The 16,317-nt window shown below is 36.3% G+C and overlaps 1 protein-coding gene across 2 annotated transcripts in view; it reads left to right on the forward strand.

Moving 5' to 3' along the window:
* LOC117107103 (von Willebrand factor A domain-containing protein 7-like) overlaps positions 1-16,317 on the forward strand; it is a 48,180-nt gene that overhangs the window by 5,676 nt on the left and 26,187 nt on the right. For both annotated transcript variants that reach the window (XM_033248661.1, XM_033248662.1), the window contains exons 5-6: positions 91-235; positions 721-957. In XM_033248661.1, coding sequence (XP_033104552.1) covers positions 91-235; positions 721-957 — 382 coding nt within the window. The remainder of the gene's footprint in view (positions 1-90; positions 236-720; positions 958-16,317) is intronic.

The following is a 16,317-nucleotide window of genomic DNA, read 5'->3' on the forward strand; positions in this document are numbered from 1 at the left end:
ACTCGAACCTGTAGCCCTTCGAAAGGTCCCGGGTATATTATAATAATTTGAAATTAGTTAAATTTAAGATCATTAATATGTTTTCCACAGGTGACGTTGATATACGCGGGTCAACAGGGTTTTACGGATGTGCTGGATGGTCGCAGTCACTATTTTATTGTTGATTCCACTATTGACGAGCTTGTTATCACTGTCAAAGGCACAGTTATCAATGTTAAGATATTCAATCCATCTGGTAAGTGCAATAATGTATAAACAAATTATTATAACAACAATAGTGAACTAAAAGATAATATATGACAGGTGTACCACCTTTATACAAAAGTGTTTTCCTCATTGAAAAAAAAATTAATGTTATGATGACTTGTTACTGTGAAATAGAGACGAGAAACTATCCATATTTGTATGTAACAGAAAAATACTAAGCTCTTTCGATGACATTTAATAATGTATGATATGCGACATTGATTCGATTAATTGAAATTAACCCATAACTATTCCCATTTGTTGCATAATAAGAATAAGTTATATCATCTTTTAAATAATTAATTGATGTATGTGATATTATCCAGAGTGAAAGTAGATAATTAAAAGCGTTGCTTTATCCACTATGTGTCCATGAGTTGGTTATAAAAATGTGACTTTTGTGGTAAGAGAAACATAATGTTTTACATGATTGTACCATGTGATAATTGCCTTACTCTACTTTCTATTTTACAGGAGATCTTGTTAAGTCTACCGGTAACATTTTCGATGCTGTGTTACTGCTTTCCAACATACAAGTAACTAAACTAGTAAATCCTACAACAGGAAAGTGGCGAGTGCGCGTGCGCTCCATCGTTATGTATTCTGTATCGGTAATTGGTACAAGTTCAGTTGACTTCTCACCATCGTTTGGGTTGGAGCATGGGGGAGTACATCCGGGGGTTGAAGAAATTGTAGGCAGACCACCCAAAGGTAAATTTACCACCAATAACTTTAACACAGACAGATGTATATACTCGGTCCTTTTAAGCCGGGCACACACTGCGCAGAGACGTTTGTCAGTCAAGGTCATGCCAAAACAAACGAAACGAGGCGCGTGCAATAGGTCCATTCAGTCTACCACCACCCAAGGCACAGGTGGGTACAGTGCGGCCCGTCAGCGATTTTTTGCGGCCCGCGACAATGAATTAAAATCCCTATGTTTGCTGCCCGCCAATCAAAATTGTCTAGAAAACACTTTTTTTTTACGATCCGACACCAATCATATGTAAAAAGTAAAATTGAAACTGAGAATAAAGTGATGTGATGTAAAAGCAATGCTTAGAGGTTTTTGGAAGCTCATTGGAAACATCAAAGTTTGGTTGCGGCCCTCGGTGTTAAATCAAAAATTCACTTTGGCACTCCGACCAACTTTTATGCCCATCTCTGACCCAAGGCAAGACTTTTCCGCTAAGCCCCGCCCCTTGGATATTGTTGCTAAGGTCCCACAAACAACATCATTTTGTAAAAGAAAACATGACTGGCTCTGCGGTCGCGAGCTCAGAGTAATTGTTAGGCATTCCCGACAATATCTGTTTTACGTTTCTGCCAAGTCATAGAAATGTATCAGAAAGTGTCTTAAAAAAGAGGTCTAAATTACTATTTGCAAGTATACATTCATATAATTAAAATATATGACACTAAAGTTGAAGGAAAATGCTGGCGATTGATACGGAAGTCTTATCCATCTCCATGGTTTCACATCGAGATTGCAGCATAAAATCTCATCGATTCTTCTTGTTCTAGTAAAACGGGGTAAGGCCATAGGAAGTTTTCGACTTAAAAATTAGGAAACTACATTTATATTAATTATCTTAGGCAACCTGGTTTAACAAGGATTTCACGCCTTTCCGTTCCTGAAGTCCACAATCTGGCCTCTCACTCTAGGTTAGAATACAAATAGGCCTAGGGAGGCGTAGCCTACGGAGGCCTACAGTAGTGATACCGTCACCGGCCTAGTCAGGAGGCTATCTAATCTGTCAATGATATTTTGGCTAATTTTTATCATTAAGGCCAATTGGGAATTAAAATAATCACTATATAAGATTCGATGTTTCTAACTTGACATTTCAGAAATCTACACAATCACAAGAACCAATTATATTAATTTATAAATCTAAAGTGTTGTAAAATTTTTATACCATTCAGCGCGCGGTGGGTGACCTAAACGTTGTGTAAACAGAATTACAATAAAAACAAAAAGGCATTAACTACAGGTAGTGCATTTCATGTAGTGTATTGTTAGTACTTCTCTAAATTTATCTATAACTGCTATCTGGCCATATTTACTGTACGTTGATTTGAGACTAAACTATGTGGGACTACCTAACCCAATCTATCCTCAAATAATAGCGCCAAAATATGTTTAGTAAAAATAACAATAAACAAATTGTAGATATGATGACAACCCCCCCCCCCACACACACACAGAAGCTTCTTTATACTGTAATTGAATCATGATCAGATTTCATTTTCAACCGCATAGGCTACATCTAACATACATCTTTTATTTAAGTTCAACACCAACAGTTTGAATCTACACAGAGCCACCGAGAGGGGACAGGAGGAAAAGATCCGTGGGGCCCAAGCTTACCAGGGGGCCCATACAAATTACAGGTAGTATTTTTTCCCATATTGTTTTTTTCAAAAATAATAATTACTATCATGGGCCCTCAATAAATGGCATGGGTCCCCTAATAATGGGCTCCTCCATATTGACATGGCCCCCTAAAAAAAATGTTGCGCCTTCGCGCAATCTTTCTCGCGTAACTGGTGGCCATGAATCTACATAAGTAATTACACATACAGTATACACATCTTGTGCAGATCTTTTTGTATTTGGAAAGGCCATAATGTCTCCATGGACGTCAATTAGTCCTGGACAAATACTTCATAAACGAGACTAGACAACACCATCCTTTGGGTTCACAACCACTTTATTCAAGGTATCCGCCTAGAGCGTCACAGTGATAGCGCCATCTATAGTGGATATAATAATCCAACATCTCTCTCCTTCCTAGATTGAAACCCATTTAATAATAATAATAATAATAATAATAATAATAATTGTCGACTTATATAGCGCATATTTAACTTATGTTTTGACTTATGGATAAAACATTAAAGAATGATATGAACATCAGTAGTCTGGTTATTATACAGATACCAAGTTAATGGTAATACTAAATTGTGCCAATGAATTAACTAGTCAGTTAAACTATAGTGATATGACATTAGGCCTATTTCGTTATAAAAATAAAAATAAAAAAAAAACATGGCCGGCGGAACCGGGGGGCCGGGGGGCACGGGCCCTCCACTTTTTTTGCAAAAAATAATGTCTGGAGATTTTTGTGTGACCGGAAAAAAATTCTAGACCTACCTTTTCAGGACCCGTGAGCTGATTTTTTTTTTTATGTTACAATCAGAAAATTAGAATTTTGAAGAACATAAAAGTCATTAAAACACAATAACAGGGATAAATTTACCTGACTGTTTTCAAGAGGAGAAAACCTTAAATTTTAAAGAACTTAAAAGACACCTCAGGAATCTGGAAAACTCATTTCCTGCCTTCTAGGAATCAAAATATTCACGGGGGAGAACCCCCGGACCCCCCTTTCTTTTTGGGATTTATGGATTAATGGAAAAAAATCGTATGCAATTAGGCCTACTCAATTTTTTTATGTATGTATACACACATAATGCCTATCTACTGTAATAACAGGGATAAATTTACCTGACTGTTTTCAAGAGGGGAAAACCTTGAATTTTGAAGAACTTAAAAGTAATTAAAAGACACCTCGGAAGTCGGGAAAACTCATTTCCCGCCTTCTAGATATCAAAATTTTCCCGGGGGAGGACCCCCCCCTATTCTTTGGAAAACTTGAATTTTGAAGAACAAAGTCATTAGAAACCTAGCTTAAAAGTCGAGAAAGGTCATTTCTCGCCATCTAGAAATCAAAAATTTCCCGGGGGAGGACCCCCGGATCCCCTTTCCTTTTTGGGAAAAATGTTGACCCCCATCGCCTAGGTTTTTCCAGATCTGCATGATTCATATTCCCATTCATCTTATAAGTGGCCCCCCCCCCCCACTTTGAAAAACGTTCCGCCGGCCCTGATCAACACTGTTCAATTAATCTCTCTAGAGGTTTTCGGGTTCTACCATACCTACGTACTATTGGAGTAGTAACTTCTGATTCTACGTTTACTACTCTATCATCACTACTGCTGTTATTACTAGAACTAGTACTGCGATTTGTAACCACAGGTGTCGGGCTATCATCTCCTACTATACTCTAACTCTTTCTCATTTTCTACTGCATCTCCATATTTACTCCTTATTTGGTCGGCATGTCTATTCCATACCATGTTTTCTACACCAAATGACAAGGGGCACAATTTTTCATTTACAATACCAGCGGCCCATTTCTCCTTTCCTCTATGATCTCGTACATATTATACTTTATCGTGTACATCAAAGGAACGCGTTTTTCAACTACGTTTTAAGATTTTGCATATTCCTATGTAACACTTGACGAATCGAATTATTAAGGTTTGGTCTCATTACATCTAACCTTGTCCGTAGACGACGATTAAGGAATAACTGTGCTGGTGTTTCTTTATTTAATGGATGTTCTGGATTTCTATATGCTAACAGAAATCTGTCTAATCGTGCTTGTACATTACCCTTATCATCTCGGGCAGCCCTTAGTCCCTGCTTCATTGACTGTACGAACCTCTCGACTTGGCCATTAGTACTTTGATGTCCCAGGGCTGTGCACTTATGTTGAATTCCATTTTTCTTAACAAATGATTGGAATTCATCTGACTTAAACTGGGTCCCGTTGTCTGACACTAATATTTGGGGTAACCAATTTCTACTGAATAATGTGCGTAATACATTAATCGTCTTTTTTGAAATGGTTGATTTCATTGTCATCACCTCAGGCCAGGTACGCATCGACCACTATGAGATACATCCAACTCTCAAATGGGCCCGCAAAGTCTATGTGGACTCTCTCCCAGGGTTTTTGGTACAGGGCAGCCATGGGTGCAGAGGTGCTATGAATGGTTTGTTTTGTATACGCTGGCAACTGTCAAGCGTTTAGCGATTTGCTGAATTTGTGCGTCTACGCCTGGCCACCAGAAATATGATCGCGCAAGCGCTTTCATCTGCACAATATCCACATATGACCCTCGTGTAAGTCATCCAGTACTCTATTTCGCAATTTAGTGGGGGGGGGAGGAAATGACCCGAATTCCCCGTAGCACACAATCTTGTTCTATGGTTAGCTCATTTCTGCGAATATAATATGGGCTTATCATATCATTATCATAATTTGACCAACCGTCTAACAAGCGTCTTCTGCCCTTAGTAATAATGTTGTGTCCTTACAAGTCTATTTTTTAACTTCTGACTGGGACACGGGTAGTGTTTCTATCGCTTCGTTGTAAGCTATGACAATTTCGCTTTGCTGCGGGGCTTTATCGATAGGTATTCGCGATAAACAGTCAACATTTGCACTGGCATTGCTGTTTCGGAAGCGGATGTCATAATTAAAACTTGTCAGAAGGCCCACCTTTGGATCCTCTCAACCGCTAGCACGTGGAGCCTTTGCCGGGGACCAAATATAGTCGTCAATGGTTTGTTATCCGTAATGAGGGTAAACTTCCTCCCGTATTAAGTAAGGATAGAATTTCTTCAGTGCATAAACAATGCTCAGTGCTTCCCTTTCTAGTTGGGGGTATTTCTATTCGGTTTTCGTTAGTGAACATGATGCAAATTTAATTAGACATTCCTCTCCCTCAACAGTATGCGACGAAATTGTGCCCACACGCACAGGGGATGCGCCCGTTGCGAGAGTAATTAATAGTTCTGGGTTATAGTATACCAGGACTCCAGAGGTTTTTACGCTTGTTTGGATTTCTCAAAATGCTTGCTTTGCTTTATTTGACCAGTTAAAATGTTTTCCTTTTTCCAGCATTTTGGTTAAGGGTTTGACAATTGCCGCCAAATTTGGAATGGAAGATCTGTAGTAATTTATCATCCCTAGATAAGAACGCAAGCTTCCTACATCTTGGGGTAATGGAATTCCCATTATTTGGTCAATTTTACTTTGGCTTTTATGGATACCTTCCTTATCGACATTATGGCCTAGGTATTCGACAGAATCCTTCATGAATTCACATTTGCTTTTCTTTAATTTCAACCCGTACTCTTCCAAACGGCACATAACCCTCTCTAAATTCTCTGGGTGCTCAATGTCATCCTTCCCGGTGACTAATATGTCATCCCGGTAGCCCCTTTAAAACAGTATCCATGGCATTCTGCCATATTACTGGGGCAGTGGTAGCCTGGGTTCCAGGCCCTAATTTTAGGTTACTCACTATTTATTGCACTTAGTGCGCGCCATACCTAATTTAATTGGCGTCCCATACTAATTTTTTTTTCAGATTAGGGCCTGGACAAACGATTCATGCGTACGATTTCCCACATCAAATTCGATGTGGGATATCGTATGCATGACTGATTTGGCAAATCACGTGATTGGCTTACTTCATGCATAGTAATTAATCTTGGTAAATTTTCAAAATTGAAGATGCGCATGTCTCGTCTAGGACAAGCAAACCAGCTCGCTTCTGCCAACCTACTTAAATTAAAACAGTTAGTATATAGTCCTGGCCTGCTGATAACGACTATGGACTGATAACCAGGGCAAGTCTAGGGCGGTGGTAATCCGAAATACTAATCGATTTTGTCGGAAGAATCCCTGTTCTTCTACCGTGAGAATATCTTTTGAATTGTCTGTCAACTCCATTTGGTTGTTCGCCTGGGTTAAGTCAAGTGTGGTAAAATTTTGACCTCCTGCCAAATTTGCCAATATGTCTTCTACATTAATGTTAGGGGGCGCTACACTCTTCAAATTTGGGTTTACTGTTGGTTTGTAGTTTCCACAGATTCTCACTGAACCATTTTTTTCTTGACAGTTAAACAATACCACTTGCCCATTCAAAGTGTGTAACCGGAGTCAGTTTTTACCAGCCTATCTAACTCTTTGTCAATCTGTGGCTTTAGTGCATACGGTACCCTATAACATTTGCTACTCACAGGTGTTGATCCTTCCACTAACTGGATATCAGCTTTGATATTCCTTAAACAACCTAATTCCCCATTAAACAAATCATCATGATTACTCAACACTTTGTTTAGGTTATTGATACTGTTTAATTTGTTTACGTGTTTTGTCCCACCAAAAGTTAGCTTATTCCAGTTACGTTTTATATGGGCCAGCCAATCTCATCCTAACAACGAGTGTTCGGCGCCGGATACAACATACAAAGGGCAGTGAGAGGTTTTGGTTCCCATAACTAACATCAACCTTGGCCTTTCCTTTAAGGGTTACCTTTTCACCCGTAAAACTACTAAACACTTTACTGGTATGTTCTAACTGAACATCCTTTAACTTATGATCATACACATTATCAGGGATCAAGGTCACAGCTGACCCTGTATCCAGTTTAAAATCAATGTTTGTATTATTTACCATCAATGTAACGATAATTGGTTTGGTATTTCCGATTCCATGGTTTGACGACACTGAAACCGTTCCAATTACGTCTTCATCACTGCTGTACTGCTCTGGTTTCACGCTCGACACTGGCTTACTTTTCACGGTTTCCCTCTACACATCTTAGCGATATGACCAACTTTACCACAACTGTTGCATGTTTTCTCTTTAAACCAACATTGCTCTTTCTGGTGATTCTTCCTACCACATCGTGTACATGACTGTTGTGATGCAGAACTTAAATTATTTTGGTAGTGTACTGAGCTTGTTTCCCTCTACTGCATTTGAATTTGTGTACAGCATTTACTGACTGTTCAGGTGTTCTCATCTCTTTTGTTTGCGCCAGCACTAGCTCAAAAGAATTTGCGATAGTGATCGCTTTCTCTAAACCATTCCCCTTTTGTAACAGTCTTTTGACAGCCTTCAATCAACTGATCTCTTACTTGTACAGTATGTCTAAACCTTCACCAAAATTACAGAAAACTGCCGGTCTATTTAATTTTGTGATGAATGACGATACAGACTCACCCGGATCTTGTTTAATCCTGCGCAGTTTATGTCTCTCAAATGATTCGTTTTTTTGAGGTTCAAAATATTTATCAAGCTTACTTATTGCTTTCTCATATTCCGATACTTGGTTGTTTCATCTTACAGCGAGAGTCGTCGGCTCGGTTTCCAAATTTAATTTCGGAATATCGGACGCAAAATCGATGTTTACGGCAATATTTACGATACACTCCCTCTCGGTATTATGTGGTATTAGTTTAACCACCTCGTCGCCACTGAAATGTCTCTAAGGACGTCAATTAGTCCTAGACAAATACTCCATAAACGAGACTACACCAAAGCAACCACTTTATTCAAGCTATCCACCCAGCGCGTCACATTTAATATCTTGCGAAAAGGTTTTTCAAACAGAGGATAAAAGGATATTTTTACCTTTAATGTATCAGCAAAATTTTAATTACATACAGTATTATTATTGATAAAAAACTAAAAATTTAATATACACTGATGATATAAAATGGGACTTGTAATTGTTAACTTTTAGAAGTTGATCTGAATATATAAATATTGCTTTTCAGTATTACAAATGTCAACAAGATTGTATAATATTACTTACTCACACTTTAATATAATTGTATATTTAAAATACATTGCTATATAATTAATTTAGTAATAGTTGTAATATTTTCTCAATGTTATGTACAATCTATTAAAATTTTCAACATAAAACATTTATTCTTCTTTATTTTACAATTGTTTTTTATATTGCACATCTAATGCGCCAACATTATTCTCATCATTTACTTTTCTTAATAATATTCAAGTTTACAATACAAGAGGTAACACACTTCAGCACAAACTCCTGTATACCAAACCCACTAGGCCTACAGTGACCATTTTTTATTCATATGGAAAATCTACTCATGACAATTCTAACTTACATTTTTTTAAATTTATTTATTTCTTTCATGCATAATACATTCATAACATTGAACAGAAAAATAACAATAAAAAAGCCTTAATAAAAAATTGACATAACAATATAATACAATACAATTGTATAAGAAAAACAAATTATTATTATTATTATTATTATTATTATTATTATTGTTATCATCATTGTTATCATTAATAATAATGACAACAATAATACCAACAACAACAATAAAAAAACAGAAGTAATAATAATAAGCATGCCATTGAGTTTACAATACAGTGGGGAGATTCAATTCAAGAGTCTGAGTACATCTTTAAATTTTTCTAGTCTGAGTTTTAGATCCTTGAAATAAGGAATTATATTTTGTAATTTACAGCTATAGATATAATATTTAGTGAACAATATGAAAGAATTAACAATTGGAGGTAAATCAGGCTCTCCAAAGCAGATACTTTTTGTGTCAAAATTAATTACTGTATTAGTTTCATTAAAGATAAAATCTTTAGTAGTTTCCCACAAAGGAAGACTGATTCTACACTCAACAAACATGTGTAAGAGATGATCTTTTCCCTTATTACAGAAAAAGCATAGTTCAGACTTTTCCAGACCAATCAGACCAATCGATTCTATGCATAAATTTAAACTGAAAAACTTTAATTTTATTGTCATTGGCAGTTTGTGCACAGATTACACAGAATATTTTTTGGATTTTCAATATACCCATATCGGACCATTTTTGTTCTATTTCACTTACATCAGTACCAATACGCTCCACAATGGAATGATACACGTTGTTACAAGTTTTTTTTTCGCATTTAAAAACAGATTCACACCTCTAAATATCAACGCATTCATTAGTTATTTTTGGATTTTCTTTGAGTTTAATTCTCCAAGTCGTTGGGACGGAATGCCGGATTGGATTATACAGAAGAAAATCAATTTTAATTTGATACTTGGATTCTAACTCATTTTGTAGAAAGAAAGACCCCTCGATATTTTGTTATATCTTTTATTGCGCGAATACCAGAATTCCACCAGTGACTTTGAGTTTTAAAAGCTCTATTAACAAAACAACAATTATCCCATAAAACTTGACAGCAAATTTCATTTGCAGTATCCGGTTTAGGTAAAAAGTGATATTCACTCCAGGCTGATAATACATCTTTATAGAATCCAGATAATTGTTTAAGAATACCGAACTTATTAGAAAAATTGCATGTGAAGTTATTTCTTCCACCGATAGATTGTAATTCAGAGGTAAAGAAGGTTTTCCACTTTGCATCACTTCCATCAAGGTAACGCTTAATCCAGCAAATTTTGAGAGAATATATATAGCTTAGTATATGTGGCATATATAAACCTCCTTTATCCAACTTATTGTATAAAGTTTTTCTTCTTAATTTATCCGGTTTTCCATCCCAAAGAAAGGCAAAAAACATATTTTGTACTCCGTTGATAAATTCTGTAGCGGGTATTGGTAGATTTGAAAAGTTATACGATAAAATCGGTAAAGCCAAAGACTTTATTATCCGAACTTTTCCAATTAAGGATAGATTTCGCATTTTCCATGTTCTAAGAACATTGTCTATTTTGTCCAATTTGCTTTCAAAATTAAGTCCAAATAATTGGTCACCGTTGCCAGAAACGTGTACTTCCAGGTATTTTATTGGCCCATCAGTCCAATTAATATTTTTGTTACATTCGACTTTAAAGTCTGTACTATTAAAGGAGCCAATTCTAAGAACGTTACTTTTGTCAAAATTTACACGAAGACCGGAATATTTACTAAACTTATCAGGAATCTCTATTGCCGTATTAAGCGTTTGTTCATCTTAAAAAAAAAACCACTGTATCATCTGCTAACTGGTTTATTCTGATATCAATACCTTTAAATGTGATGCCTTTGAAACACTTGTCTTGTTTAACTGACAGACCCAAAATCTCTGCTGATAATATAAATAGATAAGGGGATAGCGGGCAGCCCTGTCTTAGCCCTCTTGATATGTTAACATAATTGCAGGTAAAACCATTGTTAATTACGCTACTAGAGATATCATTATACATTACTGTGAACCATCTTTTAATAGCCTCACCAAAGACAAATTTGTCCAGTGCTTTTCCAACAAATTTCCAATTCAAACCATCAAAAGCTTTTTCGAAATCTACAAATAAAAGCCGGTTATTCAGACACTTGTCTTTTGCATTTTTAATTACGTCAAGTACTAATCTGATATTTTCCCCGATGTAACGATCCTTTCGAAACCCAGTTTGGTCTGAATTAATTACGCTTGGCAATGCTTCTTTCATACGTGTGGCAATTATTTTGGCTAAAATTTTGTAATCTACATTAAGCAAAGATATTGGCCGTCAATTTTTTAGGTAATGTGGATCTTTACCTTCTTTTAGGATTAATGATATCACACCTCTACGTTGAGATGTTGAAATATAGAAAGGAATGTTTGAATATAGAAAGGAACTTACTAAGGATTTTTTCTTTATGTCGCACCAGAAATGTTTATAAAATTCTACCGGCAGACCATCTGTACCCGGGGTTTTGTTATTCTCCATTGACTGAATGGCTTCTATATATTCTACTTCTAATATATTCGAATTACATTTCTCTGAGAAATTTGGTTGGATTTTATCATTCTGGACTGTATTCATAATTCCAATCATATCCAAATCACTATTATTATCACTTTCAGTATAAAGTTGTTCATAAAAAAAGTTTCTCCTCATTTAAAATTTCTTTTGGATCTGTTATTTTTTTACCCTCCATTTTAAGTTTTGTTATGTTCTTTTTATTGTAATTTCTTCGCTCTAAATTAAAAAAAAAATACTTGTGCATTTTTAACCAGATTCAATCCATCTGGCACGTGATCGATTCATAGAGCCTTTTGATTTGCGATCATAAATATCATTTATTTCTTTTTGTTTGGCCGTAATTTAATATTAATCTCAATTTCATTTGTATTTTGGTTTGTAAGTTCCTTTAATTCTGAATTAATTTGGGTTAATTTCTGTTTCTGTTGTTTGTTAAATTCTTTTGCAAATTGAATTGACTTCTCTTGTACTTTAAATTTTATCATCTCCCATGTTAAATTTGGGTTAAAATTTGCAGAATTGCATTCCGTTTCAGTCTCCGCTATGACCCTTTTATTCGATTGGATATAACTTTAATTTTTTAAATACTGTACGTTCATTTTCCAGAGACCCGGTCCCCGGGGGAGGTTGGAGCTCTGAATCGACAGGGAGACAAGAGAGTGATCGCTTTTAAAGCCTGGTGATATTTAATAGATTTTACATTAATATATTACCGAAGGTCCTGTGATACAAGGAAATAATCAAGTCTACACCGTATTGTAGACGAGTGATTTCATGATTTTCAAGTGAATTGTTTCTTGTTTCAACTAATTGTGCGTCAAATGTCAACTAATTCTAGAATTTCCATCATATTTTTAATTTCGGTTGCGCATTTAGGGTGGGCTTGGCCATTTCAGTTTAATTTATCTAAATTACAATCTAAAATTGTGTTAAAGTCTCCACCTTTACCAAGAGGATATTTTGCAACCTCAATATTTTTATCTATCAGTGTAAAGACTAGAAAAAGATGTCATTGTCAATATTCGGGCCATAAATGTTAACCAATGTCAAGGGTTTCTCATTGATTACAATATTAAGGATGAGTACACAACCATGATCATCCGAGTAAATATCTTCAATTTTAAAAGTTAAATTTAATTTTAGAAGTATACATACACCTTTTGAATTTGACGTACCAAAGCTCTGATAGATGGAATAGCTCTCTACAGCTTTTGTGCAGTGCGATTCTTGAAGCAGAAAAATGGAGTAAGGCTGATCACGAAACCAGCTAAAGACTGTATGTCTCTTAATGTGGTCTCGCAATTCACGAACATTGAGAGAAGATATACTTATATCGGTCATAAATAATTGGATTTACACTTGTACAGTTTAGGGCTGCAAGGCATATTTGATAAAATATTAGTAAAATCACTTTGGGCAATTTCTATATATAAAAACGTTCAAAACTGTTTTCTGAATGTACATACACTGCATGTTATATTTCTTTCCAAACATCGTAATTCCACCAAAATGTAGTAACACACGTCAAATATAATCTTGGAAATTAATTAGTAGTATGAAAACAGACAATAAATAAAGCAAACCTTAACTTTATAGAAGTGTTGAATTTTGAAAAATATGGCATGGTAAAATAAAGAAAAGCAACGATTAATAAAAGTACAAATATATACATACAACAAGAAGACATTTCAGTTTAATAAAAAGTTTTCTTCTAGAAAAATGCGAGGGAGAGGTAAATAGTTGGCTCCATCCTGTATATTCAAAAGTCTGGAGTAAAAGACTTATACTTCCCAAACTTCGTTTTGTATCTTATACTTGGTGGCAAGCTATATGGAATGAAAGCGAATTCTACATCTTCTCTGTCTTTAATGTTCTGGAGATACTTGTTTCTCAGAAGTTGACGTGCATTTCACGCTTTCTTCGACACATCATCCGAGATATATTATAGTGTTATTATTAATGGGGTTATCCTTTCACAAATTTCTGGCCTTCCTAAGGATGTGGATCTTGTCTTGATATCGGAGTAATCTAACGTGTATGGCCCTTGGTTTCCCGTCTTTGTCTATACGTATTTGGTGTCCTGTGAGCGCGGTCTACTTCAATGGTTTCTGCCCCTTCAAGTTGCATATGATTTGTGAGAAAATATTTAACGAGGGACTCACCACTTCTCTCCTTCTCATAATTTTCCGGTAGATTATGGATCACGATATTATTTCTTCTCAGTCTGTTTTCCAACTCGTCTATTTTTTCTATTTTTTTCTTCCACTGGTTTTAATACGTTGTCAGATGCATTTTTGCCTTTAGTGAAGCTCTAACTTACATTTCTGTGATATTTTGTTTTGGTTTTTTTTTCAAATGTATTTCTGGTGGAGGACGACTACGTACAGCTGGTGTTCCATCTGCATTTATTGGGTCAGGATATTCAATAGTTTGACCATTTTTCAATAATAAAATGTTATGAAAAAATATATTGTATTTATTAATGATTTGTATGAAACACAGCAATCTCTTACATAATATAGGCAGCCTAGCTAGGCTAGGCTTCAAATACATTTACATAGCCTAGGCCTAATCTAAGCTTCCTAGGGTAGGGAAAGGCCTGCATTGTAATTACTGTTGAATATTTTCCTGATAATCAATTTAATCATAGATCGCAATAGAAAAATTAATACTAGGCCCTAGGTTCTGAGATAAGGTACGATCCATTGACTGAGGTATGCAGCTGAGGCCGAATATCTTAAAATGTAGGTCTAGGCATTGGAGAAGATCGAAATCGGAATAGGGCTAGGCTTAAATCAAATAAATGAAATCCTACCGTTGAGCTGTGTGCTTGTTTACCCTGTTAAAATATAGGACATGCCGTCTTCCACAAAGGCGTATGCAATTTTCTTTCTCTTTCTTGGCTTTGGAAAAGGTTTTTGTTATACTGCATGGTTATACCGATGACGCTTCTCACACTGCACAAAACTCGTAACTCGTGTGTTTTTGTGTGGGAAAACGTGTTTGTAAACAGCGCGTATATGCCTGGTTCTGATTGGTTACTTGGAAGTTTGATTGACAGCCCGGAAAAAAAAAAGGTCTATTTAACAAATGGACGCACATCTCGGGCATATGTTATCATGGTGTAACTAGCGAGAAGTCCAGACTGTGCGATTACCGAACGCTAGCGTAAGTATTCGCTCGATATATTCGTATTCGTAATTCGCTCATTTTATTTCCTGTTTAAACCTAGGCTTATTTTGATTGGTCAAATCCTGACCGAGTTTAAACTCACTGATGCGTGACTGCCGTAACTCAGTGGCGTACGCTGATTTGTAGCAAAGATACTAGAAACACAAGATAGAGTTCTCCACAGAAAAAAACAAAAAATTGTTCGCCGAAATGCATGGTGGGAATACAAACAATTGGGCGCCACGTAGGGCTGGATCTAAAAAACTTCTGCCACCGTTACATAAATGTGAATATATAACTTCCTTTTGCGGAGGTTGAAATCGTTGACATTATCCATATATACAAACAACTAGGCATAAATAAATCAAAACAATAAAATGGCAGACACAAAAGTGCAGATTCGTATGACTGGACTCTGATTAGTGATAATGTTTTCCTCCATTAATGGAAAGGAAGGGCGCCGTGTGCATCTGGTTATACCTAGCAACGGAAGGGCGCCCTGTACGTCTGGACCAAGTGTAGAAAACTTGTATTATAAAAAGAGAAGGGCGCCGCGTACGTCTGGACCAATTTCCGCCATATTTTTGCTATGCGGGTGCTCTATCTTTTATTTCTAGTATCTTTGTTTGTAGTCACCTAAGGTAGCTAGTTCAGTAACTTCACTAGGGATGTTTGACCTAGGGTCAAAATATCCCGTAATAGTGTCTTTGTTTCAAGCGCCATTTCCTTGAGCAAGGTACCCCCTGTTAGTTATGGAAATTGATGGAAAATTACAAATTACAAGAATCTCTGGACGAAATCAACAGCAGCTAAATAGAATACAAGTTGATTAATCCAAGACAAACAAGCTAGAAAAAAACATCGATATTCACCAGAATACACATTTTCGCACAGACGAATGCTGTACTACTGCAGTGTGGAACGCCAAAAGGACAAATTACAAGTGGCGCAGTGCAAAAGTCAAGTGGCACAGTGGAAAACTAAAGTGGCACAGTGAAAAACTAAAGTGGCGCAGTGCAAAACGAAAGTGGTGCAGTGCAAATCCAAATGCGTGTGCTGCTACTTGAATTTTGCACTGTGCCACTTTAGTTTTGCACTGCGCCACTTTAGTTTTTCACTGTGCCACTTTAGTTTTGCACTGTGCCACTTTCGTTTTGCACTGCGATTGTAGTTTGTCCTTTTGGCGTGATATCGCGAAAAGGACAAACAACAATCGCAGTGCAAAACGAAAGTGGCGCAGTGCAAATCCAAATGCGTGACTTTTGCACTGCGCCACTTGACTTTAGGCGATATTGTATGGAACGCCAATTTTGGCATCAAAATTAAACTAAATAAAATAAATGAATAAAAAAATCAAGAGCACATAATTCAATTTTTCTTAATAATTTTACAGCAAAACAACAACAGCACAAAAATTTGGGACTAAAACACAAATAGGGACGTTATGATCATAGGCATACTTGTTGTAGATACCGTAGCCTAGGCTTATCTATTCTATTCATCGTTACT

The sequence above is a fragment of the Anneissia japonica genome, unplaced genomic scaffold (assembly GCF_011630105.1).
Source record: "Anneissia japonica isolate Jap-2015-1 unplaced genomic scaffold, ASM1163010v1 scaffold1726_len428862_cov177, whole genome shotgun sequence".
NCBI lineage: Eukaryota > Metazoa > Echinodermata > Crinoidea > Comatulida > Comatulidae > Anneissia > Anneissia japonica.